At 48.2% G+C, this 15,377-nt stretch overlaps 1 protein-coding gene across 10 annotated transcripts in view; it reads right to left on the bottom strand.

Annotated features, from left to right (window-relative positions):
* GTF2IRD1 (GTF2I repeat domain containing 1) overlaps nucleotides 1-15,377 on the bottom strand; it is a 73,235-nt gene that overhangs the window by 28,886 nt on the left and 28,972 nt on the right. For 9 of the 10 annotated variants that reach the window (XM_048324350.1, XM_048324349.1, XM_048324355.1 and 6 more), the window contains exons 5-12: nucleotides 12,196-12,379; nucleotides 10,388-10,698; nucleotides 9,850-9,939; nucleotides 8,928-9,011; nucleotides 7,341-7,524; nucleotides 6,079-6,104; nucleotides 3,236-3,356; nucleotides 768-805 (exon numbers count right to left, since the gene is read on the bottom strand). In XM_048324350.1, coding sequence (XP_048180307.1) covers nucleotides 768-805; nucleotides 3,236-3,356; nucleotides 6,079-6,104; nucleotides 7,341-7,524; nucleotides 8,928-9,011; nucleotides 9,850-9,939; nucleotides 10,388-10,698; nucleotides 12,196-12,379 — 1,038 coding nt within the window. The remainder of the gene's footprint in view (nucleotides 1-767; nucleotides 806-3,235; nucleotides 3,357-6,078; nucleotides 6,105-7,340; nucleotides 7,525-8,927; nucleotides 9,012-9,849; nucleotides 9,940-10,387; nucleotides 10,699-12,195; nucleotides 12,380-15,377) is intronic. The other variant, XM_048324351.1, reaches the window with a different exon arrangement.

Raw genomic sequence — 15,377 nt, 5'->3', positions numbered from 1 at the left:
GACCTTGTTATATGTTCATTTCCTGGCTTTCTTCACTTAAAATGAACTGGGCCAAGACACCGGAGGAGCTGTCTCCAGTGGGCAGCTCCTAGCAATTTTAATGCTCCCAAACTCATGCCTGGAACTTGCCCCTATTCCGAGAAGGCTGACTGCAGCTGCATCACACCAAGATGTGACCAGCTGAACCCTGGCAAAATTCAGTGTGGTTTCAACCCCAGCAGATGAAAGCCTGTGCTGACCAGCTGCCCCAGGAGGAGGCTGCCCACAGTGCTCAGCCCAGCTTCCTCTTCTCTCAGGATGAATTTCCTCACTTAGGATGGGACGGATCCAGTGCAAGGCACTGAGTCCCCGCTTGCAGCTTGGAAAGGTAAGGCAGCAAAGCTTGGTCTGGTGTTTCAAGTTGGGTTCAAGTTCCTAAATCTGTGGAAAAGCACTTCCTTTTCATTCATGGTGCTTAGAATACCAACACTGCTGACTTCTCAGTGGTGGCTTTCAAACAAACTCAGAGAGCGAAGACTTCCCTTAGCTTTGCATTTAAGCACATGCTTAAATCTCATTATTTCAATTTATGTATTTTTAGGCCCCAGCTGGAGGGTCAGAGGGTAAGGGCCTTCATCTCTGCATCAAATGGGGATAAAGTCCTTAGAGAACTGCACTGTGGTGCAACCAGGCAACTAATGTCACACATCCAAGTTACTTTGCAGGTGTGTTTCTCTGGTGTGCCCCCAGTAACACTGTCTTGCAAGAGAAAATGAATTATTCCTCACCTGGTTCACAGCCTTCAGAAACACTACACTTCTCAGACCTGAAAGGGAAAGGCAGACAAGAAAGGTGGTCATGGTATAAGAAAAGAGAGAGCTTAAAACCTAGTGGTGTGTGGACAAATTCTGGCAGGAGGGAGAAATGCTGCCTGGTATCACAGAGGGCTGCAAGAGCTACAGAGGGGTCCCCAGGGTCCCTCCACCCACGGTCCCAGCAGTGGCACAGCATCCATGGCTGCAAGGTCTATGAGTTTCTCTGCAAATAAGCCCTGCTCTCAAATCTGCCCTGGTCCTGCACCCTTGCTGATGGCAGCCCTGCCTCTAGACACCCATGGCTGGAACTACAGCAGAGAGCTCCTGAAAACAAGAGAGGTTGTTTTTAAGCCCGAAACTTGGTTGGCTCCATCCCTTTGTGACAGAGAGCAGTGCATAAGTTATTACTACAATGTGGTTACTCATGAGGGTAAAAAAAATAGGGAGAAAGGAAAAATCAATTGATTTGGTAAATATTTATTCTGTTCAAAGCTTTTCTTCACTGAAAACTGGGCACTATCCCAAATTCCCATCTACAGCTAACTTCACATGCTCAGGAATATACACAAGTTGTTCTGCATCCCAATGAGATTATTTTGCATTCTCAGGATGCATGTGCTTTCTTGTCTCTCTCTTGAACAAGAACCATGGCTCTTTGGCAGTAAGAGACCCAAGGAACCACTCTGGAAAACACACTCCTTCACAATGTTGGTCCTTCAGGGGGAAGGAAAATCCTTCTGAGCCAGTGCTTGTTGGCTCAGAACAGATGTTCAAAAGCACTTCTTGCTTGCCTAAATCCACTCAGGAGCATCAGCAGAACAAACCACAATACAAGCCAGAAGTGCTCTTGAAATGTTCTTCCTAAATGTGGAAAGGCAAAATGGATCATTGGTCTAAAGGTACTGTATATACTACCTGGGAGCCTTGGGAAAGGTTTTAAATTCTTCCACTTTGGGTCAAAGTAAACATTTCACCAAGGAAATTTGGGGGGAGGGCTTCCCTGGGGATTGTGTTACCTCTCACAGTCTCTGGCCCTTCTCCTGGAGTATTGGGCACTGCACTTTCCCTGGAGCAGGACTCTGACCTGTGGGGACCATTCCTACAGAAACACTCCTACCAAGGCACAGAGGTTCCTCATTTGCAGAAAGAAAAAAAACAACCTCACACAAACCCTCCTTTGAAGCTGAAGATACCCAGAGAGCTGGAGACAAATGACAGTCCTGCAGACTGGGCAGCTCAAGAGATCTCTGCCCTCCAAAGCTGTGATATTTTAGTACTGGCCATATTGCCAGGTTCACTCATTGCCTGCCCTAACACTGCAGGTTCTCCTGTCATGGACATGCTTTAGGGGCTTGCAGCAGCCACATCCAATGGGACAAACCTGAAACAGCACTGGGGAGAACCAGAAGAGACTCCAACCTGTCACAGGTTCATGTCATCAAAGACTCAAGAAAGGAAAGGAACGCAAGAGATCTCATGGATGGGACAAAGACAAGTTACCTTATTTCCCCATCCTGGCCTGCACAGGTTAGCAACCACATAGCACTGTCTGAAGCCCCAGCTGGTGGAGCTGTCAGTGCTGGGCAGTGAGGCTTTGTGCCAGAGAAGCTGAGGAGCATTTTTCACCTCATGGTGTGAAGCAAGGTTCCCTTGTCTTATAGCACTTCATAAGCTATAAACTGCTGCCCTGCCTCTTTTCCTTAAAGTGATTTTAAAGGCTAAATTATACCTTGCTTCCACTGAATTAAGAATAAAGGAAACTGGGGCTATAAAGAGAAAAACACCTCCTGGATCTCCCAGTGTGGGTTGGAAAGCTGCACGCTATGTGCTATATGCTCCACAGGTGCTGCCAACCATGTTTTGGACCTGTCTAGCTCGAGGCATGGTTGTAACAGAAACAGGTGCTCTCATAAAAAGCCTCCTGCCCTGCTGGGCTCTATAACCCCACCTTTATTAAATGCACTGTTAGGGTCTCTGTGAGCTTTATAAACAAGCAACACTTAATTAGCAGGATGCTGTTATGGTGTGGGCTGAGGGTGAATCCTTTAGGTCATGCTTTAACACCAGAGACAGTTTCAGCAGATAATCCCAGGCATGGCCCTCATTTCATCAGTTTTGCTCAAAATTAATGATTCCAAACTTCTGGCTTGCAAAAGGACAGGGCTGCTTGGCCTCCTCCTGTGCTGACTAGCTGTACCATTGCAGTGGGGTTTTAGGGAGGCAGGAAAGCAACACCAATTTAGCCACTCACCTTCCCATTATGGACTCGCAGCATCTCCCTGATGCTGCAGCTTTTACTGAATCGCACTCATGGCACCCTCCTGCACCCACTGGACGTTGCTGATGAACACAGCAGTAACCCGCTGTGCACATTAATAGCCCCGAAATAACTCTCTGAGGGATGTTACATCGCAGGAAACAGAACCAGAAGTCCCACTTACCTGCTGTTGGCCTGAGAGGTCCCCACCAGGTCCAGCATGGCCCCACGGTGTGGCTCGGGGGAGATCTCCCGGGGAGGGCTGGAGGGCTCCAGCTTGGTTGGATCTTTGGTAAATTTGCTTCCTGTTGCCAAGTGTGCATGGTGGGTTTTGGGAGAAAAGCAAAACCAGGATTAGCAACTGGAGATGCCAATGTTGCAGATTGTTCCCCTCCTAGTCCCAGAGCTGAGGTCAGGGTGGGGGAGTACGTTTTCAAGTGTCACCTGCTTGCAAAGACAAGGATGCTGATTCCATTGGGTTCACATGTTAAAATATTAGCAAGACATTTGCTTAAACCTTCCATAACTATGTGTGTGCTGGGAAGCCCTGCCAGGATAGAGCATCTCCAGAAAGGGCTGGCTGATAGGACAGAGTTCCAAAAGCTAGAGACTAAGGTCAGAAAACCCAGGGCCATGGATCACTGCTGCAGGAGCAAGCCCTGAAGTGGGGAGAGTCCTGTCCCAAGGGAGGGGATGTGCTGCACTGGATGCAAGCTTGGCAAAACACAGAGTAGCAGACACACAGACAGCTTTGTCTCACAACTCCAAGCCCACCAAGCAGCAGGAGAAATCTCTGTCACAGTGACACAGAGAGGGATAGAAGCATCCTGTCACCATGAAAAACTTCCTTTCTCCCTTCCCTGTGCCTCAGCAGCCTAAAAGGAGATGAAATGAAGCCTCAGCAAAGACCTTGGAGACGAAAAGAGTAATCTGAAGGCAGAGTAGGAACTAAAATCAGGCAGGGAAGGTGAGCAAAGAGCTGAAGAATGAGGGCTGGGGGAAGAAGGGAGTGAGACTACATTGTGAGGCTGCAGAAGCCACAAGATGTCTCGTTAAACAGCTGTTGCCAAAGGCCCTTTGCTGCTCTCAAAGCACCATCACAATATCCCCGCCCTTCTAAAACATATTCCATCTATGGGAACATGATGCCACTTTCCTTTTGGTTACAGCCTGCAAGAAAGGGCAGGGCTCTGGTAATAGGATCAGCAGAAATATAGAACCTTAAAGACACTATTTATCTACTGACAGTCCAAAAGGCTCCTTTTAATTTGTGCTTTCTATGAACCAAATCTTGTTCTTGCACCAGCAGAGCCTGCCTGAAGCTGCTACCCAGGGGAGTAACAAAAATAGGTTTCTGAGCAGTGGTGGGTATTTTAATTAAAGGGTGAGCAAAACTATATGGGGAAGCTTTGGGATACTTCGCAAATGGCAACTTAAAATACAGCTCCACTCAGAAAATAATGTCTTCACAGAAATGGCACCTCCTGACTCAGCAGATGCTGGTTTTTTTGCACAAGCTGATGTGCTGATGCAAACCACAGAAAGCCAGGTTTAATGGGTTTTGCTACTGGTAGCCCCTGCAGGGATCTGTCAGGAAAGCAAGACCTGCCACCCACCTCAGTTCTGCTGGGTTTGCTTCCTCATCTCCGAATATCCACCTGCACCTCCCTACCATGTAATCCCCAAGCTCATAGCACAGTGGTCTCCATCAGCAGATCCAGAGCTGATGCAGATGTACATGATGCCTCCCCGAGATACTGAGCAGCCATTATGCAAGGAAAATCCCAGCATCCCAAAACATGGTTGAGTGCTCCATCCCTTGGGGATGGGTTAGAGCTTAAAGAAATCCTTTTCATGAGAAAAAAAGCCATTAATGGCTTTAGACAAAGAAATCCCCCATGTAGGTAGGACCCCCTCCAGGTTCTGCTGGAGGTCCCCTTTCGGTGGTTCCAGCATCAGCATGCTCAGGAAGCCCTCTTAGGGCTGGGGCTGTCGTGGGGCCAGAGTGATAATTTGGCTGGCAGAGATACCTGGGAAGAAGGCATCTGGAGAACTGCCAGCGTGTGCGGTTGGCAGCTCAGGGAAAAAAAAAAAAGCCAAACCACCACCCCAAAAACATGTCTTTACTTGTGAGCCAAGCCCAGGCAATCCAGGACCTGGGTGTGATAAATTTGGATCCAATGCCAGGTGTGTATGAGGGCAATGGGATGAGGGCACTGCTGGAGTGCAGGCTGAGTCTGACAGCATGGGTACCTGTCTCCTTATATCTGCCAAGAAGCACTTATCATGGAATCACAGAATGGTTTGGGTTGAAAAAGACCTTAAAAACCATCTCATTCCACCCCCTGCCATGGGCAGGGACACCTGCCACTATCCCAGGTTGCTCCAAGCCCCGTCCAACCTGGCCTTGGACACTTTCAGGGATGGGGCAGTCACAGCTTCTCTGGGCAACCTGTGCCAGGGCCTCCCCACCCTCACAGTAAAGACTTAGTCTGGCTTCTCCAGCTCAGAGAAAAAAGGAACAAAAACACAGAGCAAAGAAGGTGAAAGAACTCACTCTCCACCATTTTATCACAGAAAAAATGAACTTTTGTTATTTTTATAACAAAACAGTTAGCAGCTGGATGATGCCAGCACTTCCTAGTCAAAAAAAAAAAAAAAAAAAAAAGAATTTACCCTTGAGGAACACAGCAGTGATTTTCTTCCTCTTGAAAGTACAGATACATGCCATGTACTGCCTGTACTGTGGCTCAGCCTGGTTCAGGAGCCAGCCCAGCCTCACATACCAGGAATTCTCGCTTACCCTTCAAAACTCCATTTTTAAGGGGAGTACAGAGCTTGTACTGATCCCAGGCAAAGGCAATCTCAGCATGTCCTGGGGTAGGGCACAGCAAGGCTTCTCCTTACTGAGCATAACTGCATGTGTCTTGCACTTCTTCTGCTTACAGGTGACATTATTTCAACTCTGCTTCTCTGGATAACCTTTCAATTTTGTGGGCAATAAATCAAAGGATTTGGAGAACGTACCTGTAAAAATTCTTTCATCAAACATCCTAGGAGCAAAGGAAAAAAAATAATTAGAAATAGGTGCTGCTAATGACTGAATTGGAGCTTTAATTAACGAATAGCATTAGATCTAGTCAAAATAGTAATTTTATTCATTCTCTTAAAAAAGGGAATTAATTTTTCAGCTAAAAAAAGGCCTTTTAGCCTGTTGTGCAGCCAAGAAATCTTATAGCATATGCTTTTTAACTAAAGCATCTCTAAATCTGCTTATAAGTCATTCTCTTAATCTAATTAACTTATTAAATGAGGCTGCAATAGGCTGGCTTTACCAAAAGAGACAGTGAGACCAAAGTAGCTGTTGCTGGACCTTCACTTTCCAATGTAGACCATTGACCATGATGTCACCTCTCTCCTGAATATTGTATTTTGGTGCTACCTGCAACTTTGCTCATAGGAGCAAAGTATGTCCAGGGCCACATCCCACAGCCTGATCCAGCGTGGTGCAGCCTGAGCAAAGCAGAACAAAGTGGCTCCTCTATCAATTGACATGAGGAAAGCTAATTCCTTTTAGGATGCCTGAATTCCATTGATGTTGGTGATTTTAGCCCCCTTGGGAGCCTTGCACAGGATTTTTCTAAGCTGTAGTTTCACACCTCTAGGAAGGGAGGGAACACAGGTGCTGCATAGGCAGGGACTGAATAAATCAATGTATTATAGAGCAGATTCTCTTGACAGAGAAGCAAAGAGAGATTGCACAGCATAGTGATAACTGGGAATACATCCACTCCTCCTACCCCAGTGGAAAGGCAGACACCTGGACACAGTGCCTGGCCTGTAGGTGATACACTCCTATCACCAGATACAGAGGATGTGCACAAGTTATCAGTGAAAAACAAGGTGGACAGGAATCTCTGTGAGAATATGGATGTTCCTCCCCCCACCCAGGGGCATTGCTCCCATCCACCAAATGCCATTTAAGGTGCTGTAACCACCTGAAATGTTTGGGGTGGCATCAGCAAAATTTGGTACCTATGATCACTTAAAAGAGGGTGGCAGAGCTTGGGGGTGATCATGGTACAGCCAGCTCTGCCACATCCTTGCAAAAAGAGAGAGAGATGAAAACCAGAGGTTTGCAGGGAGAAGGAGTTTTCAACTGTCTTTTATGAAAGAGGGTGCAATGAATTTTTTGTGTCAAAGCAAACCCTATGAGCATGGAGGGAGCACAGCTCAAATCCCTGACACCCTTGAGCCACACGCTCCCCTTTGCTTTCCTCACCACCCACCTTTTGATGACAAAATGGATGTTGTGCCTCTCCTCCAGTATCCGTTTGAGTTTGGGGACACCATAGGTGCAAGGTCTTTTGAAAGGTATTTTGTCTGGGATGCCGATGATCTCCACTGCCTCAGGGTCGCAGGCAATCTTCCGGTATGGGACAGGGACCATGTGGTCTAACCCCAAGGCTTCAGCTGAAAGATGAACACATGGTTTTCATTTACACAAGTAAATTACAGACATTAAAACAAAGGTGTAAAGGCTTGAATTCAAGCAGAGCAAATGCTTTCTGCCCTCTTCTCCACTTGTCCCAGAAACCGAGTCCCAGGAGCAGCTCTCCCGTGGGAAATGGGACAAAAAGGAGAGAAAGCAGCAGTAAACACAGCTAACAGTGTCTTCCAAAACTCCCAAACATGCCCAGTGATGCTCAAACCAGGGGTGAGCTGGCTCAAATATCATCCCCAAACTCCTTGTGACCCACCACAGCAGGTTTGTGAGCTCTATGATTCATAAGCTGCATAGCACGTGGAATCATAAAATTGTTAATGTTGGAAAAACCCTCTAAGATTGATTCCAACCGAGCAGCACCATGTTCACCAAACCATGTCCCCAAGTGCCACATCCATATGTTTTTTTGAACATTTCAAGGGATGGTGACTCCACCATTACCCTGGGCAGCCTGTACCAGTGCCTGACCATTGTTTCAGTGAAGAAATTTTCCCCAATGTCCAATCTAAACCTTCCCTGGAGCAGCTTGAAGCAATTTCCTCTAATTCTATCACTTGTCACCTGGGAGAAGAAACTGACCCCCCTCCCCCCCCCCACCTGGCTACAACCTCCTTCAGCTAATTAGGAGCAAGAAGGTCCCCTCTGAGCCTCCTTTTCTCCAGGCTGAGCCCCCACAGCTTCCTCAGCTGCCCCTCATCAGACTCATGCTCCAGACTCTTCTTAAGCTCTGTTACCCTTTGGACACATTCCAGCACCACATATATAAACCATAAGTTAAAGGGCTTGTCTCAAGCCCATATGCAACTCACAGGTGACACAGCACACATCTACAGCCCATCTGTAACTCATGAATTACACAGCCTGATAAGGATGGCACAGTTGAAGAGCCCACCAGCCCCAAGTGATTTCCCAAGCTCCCACCTGCCCAGATGCCCAAGAGCTACACCAAAAGCGCTGCCCATGGCAAAGGGAACACCAACAACATCCACAAGCCGTGCAAATGGAGAAAAAAGCAGCTGCAACAACAACCACCTTCTTTTTACCTGCCACATTAATGTAAAAGGGCCACCTGCCACCACTCCTGGTGCCCAAGTGCTATGATCCAGCATGCTACATTCCCAGACAGGGCTGTTTTACAGCCCAGGTATAAATTCCTTGACAATGGTGTGGGGATCCAAACAGAAATATTGACATAACCTTCAGGAGACACCCTGAAACTGGGAGATGCTGAGCTAAATGTGTTAGGAAGAGCAGGGAGCTCTAGCATATGGCTTCTGCTGCTGTGTTAGGGAACAAAAATGATTGCTATATAATGATATGCAATCCACAAGCACTGCAGATGCATAATGGGATATTAACTCCTACTCACCATATCTGCTGTTAAACAGAATTTGCACGCACTCCCTAAGGGTGTTGATGTCTTCAGTTTCTTTTATAAAACTGTCCCACTTATCTATCAAAACAAAATACAAGAAATAAGAAACTACCATATGGTTCATACTCAGCAGATGCACTTTTCTCCTGCAAAGCAGGAACAAGACTTTAAAAATTATTTCCCTCTTCCTCAGTGAATTTTGCTGGGCTGGCAGATAAGGTCTGGGCTTCTCCAACCCCAGACCCAAGCACTCTCCTTGGCATGTGCAAAGCAGATTTCTAAGAAATGACCCCATAAAATTTCTCAGCCCTGGAATGAAAGACCCTCTTGGACAGAGCCAACTCCACCTGGAATGAACCCTTGAAAGGTACAGCCATTTCACAAGTGGAGCTTTTCCATCTTCTCCTCTTTCCCAACCTTCCCACCCATATTTTTTCTCCTCTTTAAGGCGGGCACGGGTTTTTAGGCTGCATTTCCCTTGGGTGCGGTGAAGGTGGGGAAATGGCAGTCTCCTCCCCACTGCTGATCCTCCCAAGCACTGCTGCAGAATCCCACTGGGACTAGTGGATTTCAGTCATTTTGAAATAATGCCAAGTTTTCAGCAGGTATGTACTGTTTGCAGCTGGGGCAAACAGCCTCGTCCAAAGCCGTGCCTTGGTTCCCTGTGCAGGAAGCAGAGATGGGAATTCCCAGCCAGCTGGCAGTGCTCAAGGACCACTAGAAGCATCTTGGAATGGCAGGGATGGACCAGAGCAGAGATGAAGGTCTTGGCTCCAATGCAAGATGCATCGCCTCCAGCACTGCCAGGTCCCTGCAGAGCGTGGAGAGGGCTGGGAGACTGCTGGGGAGAGACGTGGTGAGGGGGACCTTTCCCTAAGGCTGCCAGCTGCCTTTAATGCTGGAGCAGGACACAGACCTGTCTTGTCATGGACAATGGAGAAGAGGATGCGCTTGGATGAGTGCACATTCTGGATGAGGGGACCTCCGGAGACTGATGATTTCTGTCCTGGACAAGAGGGGAGACAAGGAGAAAGGGCTGATGAGAGCCTGACCAGTGCTCCAGGCACCACAACAAGACCCTGGGTGCTGTCCACTGCCAGTGATGCTGACCCAACCCTTCTGTCTCTCCTCCATGCACCTTGGCCAGTGACACCCGGTGCAGTGCTGGCCAGACCAACCCCTGCCATCCCCACTCCAACTGCCCTTCTGGCCTGGTGGTGCAGCACCTGTCATTGTGGGGCAAAAATAGAGGTGCACCCTGTCAGCACCTTGCAGGCACCCAGAGAAGGGCTGGGGCAGTGCAGCATGACAAGAGCTCTGCTCACTGCCATACAGGCCAAGCTCTACACTGGTTTTAATCCAAGGAATGCCAAAACCCCCAGCCTGTCCTCTAGCAGGGCCAGGGGTGGGCTGTGCATCAGGCCCTCATCTGAGAGCAAACTCCAGGCTATTACCACAGCAGTCGCTGTACTCCTGTGAGGAAGGCACCTTCAGCTCTCCCGCCGGCCGGGCCAGCAGCGCTTCGCCCACTGCAGGTGGCCCAGGCAGCCCCGAGGACACCTCCTGCTTGAGGTCGATGGCGACAGGGGTGGGCAGTGAGACGCCGTAGAGGAAGTTGGTGACAGCCATGGTGGAGGGGGTGTCCTGGGTGGTGGATTTGGCCACAGGGCCGTTGGCACCAGAGTCTCGGCTGCCCTTGGAGGCGAGGGAGGAACAAGTTAACTCGATGTTGGGGTTGGGCTCTCGGCTGGGCTCATCTGCTGGCCTGAGGGGAAGGAAGGGAGAAGAGGAGGGAAAAACAGGTTCCTTTGGGCCCATGGCACTGCTAAGCTGCAACAAGCAAGGATGTGGAGGGGGAGGAAGAGCCATGCCTGGGAGAGTGGGACATGCTGCACCACCAGCTGCCAGGCTCCTTGCTGAGGAGGGCAATGAAGACGATTAGAGGGTTAGAGCACCTCTCCTATTTCGAAAGGCTGAGAGAGTTGAAATTATTCAGCCTGGAGAAGAGAAGGCTCTGGGGAGAACTTACTCTGGCCCTCCATTACCCAAAGGTACTGGAGAGCTGGAAAGGGACTTTTGACAAAGGCAGGGAGTTACAGGACAATGGGGAATGGCGTCAAACTGGAAGAGGGTTGATTTGGATTGGATATTAGGAAGACCTTCTTCCCTGTGAGGGTGGTGAGGCCCTGGCACAGGCTGCCCAGGGAAGCTGTGGCTATCCCATCCCTGGAAGTGTTCAAGGCTGCGCTGGATGGGGCTTGGAGCAACCTGGTCTAGTGGAAGGTGTCCCTGCCCATGGCAGGGGTTTGGAATGAGATGGTCTTTAAGGTCCCTTCCAACCCAAACCATTCTATGGTTCTATTCTATGATCCAGAAGTTACATCCATCGCTCAAACTCCTGAGCATCTTCAGGCACCTGAATGGTTCTTGTCTTCTTTAAGTGGAGATGATTAGTCTTACAGCAGTTCAAAGCATTTTTATTAGCTAGGACAAAGCTGCCCAGCTCCATGCCCAGTGCATTTAAGGGGTAAAACCTTTTATGACCACAATCACTTGGCTCCATTGCCTATGCCAGCCCCCAACACCCATGGCACATTCAAAGGGGAGCTCAGTTAGCCCAGGGATGAGTTTCAGACTGAAGAAACCAACATGCTTTACATGAGATAGGGAGCCACAAGCTCACAGACAGCTCAAATTCTGCGTGTCCTACTTTTAGCTGTCTTAGCCTGATTTTCCAGAAGCATCAAGCCTTTAGAGGAGGTATTTGGTCATGCTGAGGGGAAACGCACCTAAAACTACTGAACCCCTTGCTTAAGTGTGGCCAAAAGGGGGAGTTTGCTCTGCTGCAGTCCCCCACTTTCCTCCTTGTCTGGCATTAAAGAACCCATTTCAGCCTGGGAAGACACTTGCAGCATTTACCCTGGAAATCCCTCTGGAGACAGAAAAGCACTTAGCTTACTGCAGTGGAAATTTTGGCAGAGACACACAAAAGGATGCAGTTAATGTGCATGTTTACACACACTTTTTATAGAAATGAGTCTGAAATGGACTCAAGCCCCCCAACACAAACAAATCTCTGTGCAAGGTTGGGTTTGGCATGGCTGGACCCAGGTTTGTGGGTCTCGAGGAGAAGTTGGGACATGGGAGGGACCCTCCTGCCTGTGCCACACAAAATCATCATCTGCCAGTGTTGTAAGATACAACATCTACACCATCCCAAGGGCGTGCTGCTCTCCTGTTCCTTGGATGTCCCCAAGATTACCTTTTTAGCCTGAAGCGGATGTTGTGGCTGTGCTCTAGAATGGCCATCAGGGATTTCACATCATATTCCAGGGGTTTCTTAAAGCTGATCCCCTCAGGCAAGCCGGTAACTGCCAGCAAACCTGGCTCTTTCAGGAACCTCTCATACGGCAAAGGGACCACGCTGCTCTTCCCCATGGCTTCACCTGGGGAGGGGACAAAGTTACACACTGACAAATACCCTGTGCCCCCAACCATGGCTGAGCTGGGCTGGAGGAGCAAATGCAAAAGCAAGTAATACCAACAGAACCATTAGGAGAAAAAAAACCATTCTTACCTTTGCACTTAGCATGCAAGGCACTCCAATTCCTTTCTAAAAGCACTAATTAATAAAAAGCTCATAAAAGCCAATAAGCAGATGTCTCATCATTCAGGTTGCACAGTAAAATCCTCAGTTGGGGTAACTTGGCACAAGCCCACCCCTGGGAGTGCCCAGCCATATGCCAGTGAGGTACATGGCCATCAGCAAGGTGGGAGGGAGCCAAGGGCTGACAAACAAGGCAGAAGAGCTCACGATGATTTTTATCTCATGTTTACTGAGATATTCTGGGAACCTTATTTCTAGTCAATTTTCTTATTTTACCTCCTGGAAGAACGGAAAGCAGTTTGATTGCTGTTGCTGTCAAGCAGCCTTGATTCACTTTGATAGACAAGGAAAAAAACCAAAACCAATAATCTCCCTCCATCCCACTATTCACAGACAGCTTGAACATCGATACATTTGACTGCACAATCACCTCCAGCAGCCCAGAACTCTCACCTGCTCCCCTCAACACTGGCCACATAGCCCCACCATGTGCCTCTGGCTCCTTTTTACTTCTGACACCAAAATCTCCCCAAGGAGTCAGGTACAAACTGCTTTCCCTTCCCTGGCAGCAGCAGACAAGCAGCAAGCATTGCAATTACATAGGGATTTTCTAAACCAGATAAAGAGCCTGTGTGCCAAAACCAGGGCTGCCCTACTATGCTCTGCAGGCAAAACACCATCAGAAAAACAGCCTGCTCTGAAGGATTTCAAGGAATGGCCAAAACCCTCAAGCTACTCTCTGGGGAAAAATTACTTTGGAAACTAACCCAAGCCACTGTGATCAATAAACATGGTGCTGAAAGCATGAAGCACAAGAAACAGCCATGCAGGAATGCAACCTGTCTGGCAAAGCAATGTCCAGATGCAGAACATCTGGTGGCATGATACAGTGTCTGCACCTTCATCTCTAGGCTGAGGGGCAGACAGAGAAGATTATGGGACCTTTAAGTTGTTGTGGGACTTTATACTGTGGATTTTCTTTTAAACCTTCTCTTTGTTCTCTCTTCTTAAAAAAAACCCAAAAAAAACACAAGACCAAAAGATCTCACAGAAACACTGTAAATCTTGTGACGCTGCCAGCAAGTCCTTATTAAAAGTGATTTCTTTAACATGTCCTTTGAAGGAATGCGTTATAACTAATGATGTGTGACTTGCACAAGCCATTTAGGCTTCTTATAGGGAGAATTTATAATATTTTAATTAATCCAATAACCAAAGTTTTAAAATAAGCCTTTGAACCATGGCACCATGAGTTTACTTTCTGCAAGCTGACAGTTTCCCTGCCCCAATGCGCTGGCTCTAGCAGCTCTCCACCTCCCTTCATCACCTCTCTCCATGATTGGGAGAAGCTCCCAATGTCCACAGTGGCTCCTTATCAACCCAATGCTCAAGAACTTCCCAAACATATTTTTATGGGGACCGTGTTATTATCAAGGTGACCTTCAGAAGTCTTGTGCTGCTGTGCAGAGACTCATGGTTTGGCTAAAGACATAATAATCATCATTAATGACTATTTAATAGAAGCCACTGGTAATCAGTCATCCTGTTAGTGCAGAGATTACCTGGCTCTGGAGGGAATCTTTTTGACTGAGCATTTTTAAAGATTTTTTGTTCCCAATCCTTATTGACGAAAGGATAAAAAAAAAAAAATCCCTAAGAATCCTAATTGTTAAACTCTCACAGTCCTCTCCATGTTAGAAACAGAATCACCCTGGGGCATCTACTATCTCCTGTGGTATTTCTCCCCACTCAAGCAGGAGAGGCTCTTCCCAGTGGGAATGAAGGGACTGGAGCAAGCAGCTTCATCAGGTTTCGCCACAGAGCGGCTCAAGAATGGAAACAGCTGAAGCAGCAGCAAAGGCAGAATTACACCTAGTGTCAAAGCCAAAACTACTGTCACAGGGATGCCCAACCTTCTTCTGCTATGGCAATGCTGGCCATGCTGGGTTGAGGACGTGGCCAATGTGTCCCCACGCACCTCCATACACCTTGGAACGGTGAAGAGCATTGCTAATCATCACAATGGATGGGCTGCCTGGCTCCTAAACCCCATGCAGATGCACCCTGATCAAGCTTTTCTAATGCAATTATATATTTATTCACATATTCCCAAGGGGACAGCAAAGTTTGGCACTGTCCCAGCAGCAGGACAATGAGACCTGCAGCTTGGAGAGGGAATTCACCAGCACAGAAACACCCTCTCCAATCTGTTCCCTTGGTTCTTCTGCATCCCTTTGTTGGGCCCAGCCTTTGGAAGGCAGCAATAGACTCTGATTGCCCCTATTAATGGGAATATTGCCTCCAAGCGCTTTAAGTGCCTTCAGCAAATTTCAGGGACTGTCTGTCCCAGGGGAGAAGGGATGCCATCTCCTTTTTCTGTCTGTGAAGACTGTGGAAGATGCTAGCAATAGCCAGAGCAGCAACTCCTGGACGTGAGCCCAGCAAAGTTGGTGGTAGCTCCTGTTATCCCCCTTCTGTTGTGTGGGAATGCCCATTCCCAAATCACATACACAAACAGAGGCAAAACCTGCACTTTGCACTCAGGGAGACCTGCATAGCCCCAGCAGGGCTCTACCAGGCCCTGAATCTCAGATGGTGATGGAGAGCTGCAGCCAGGAAAGCCAAACACCGAGTTCATTCATCCAGCATAGGGATTTTTTTGGCTCAGTTTGGGGTGCTGGAAAACTAAGAAGCAGTGGCCAAACCCCATCTCAATGCAGCACTAACTCCATGCAGGAGCACATTCCACCATGCTGCCCCTGCCAGGCACCTGCTCCCATGCCAAGGAGCTGGGCTGGCAATGAAAGCTGCATCTGGCAGCAGTGCCAGGCAGCTCA

This window comes from Corvus hawaiiensis, chromosome 20, assembly GCF_020740725.1.
Source record: "Corvus hawaiiensis isolate bCorHaw1 chromosome 20, bCorHaw1.pri.cur, whole genome shotgun sequence".
Classification (NCBI taxonomy): domain Eukaryota; kingdom Metazoa; phylum Chordata; class Aves; order Passeriformes; family Corvidae; genus Corvus; species Corvus hawaiiensis.
Note: the sequence above shows the minus strand (reverse complement) of the source record. Positions and strands in the feature narration are given on the sequence as shown.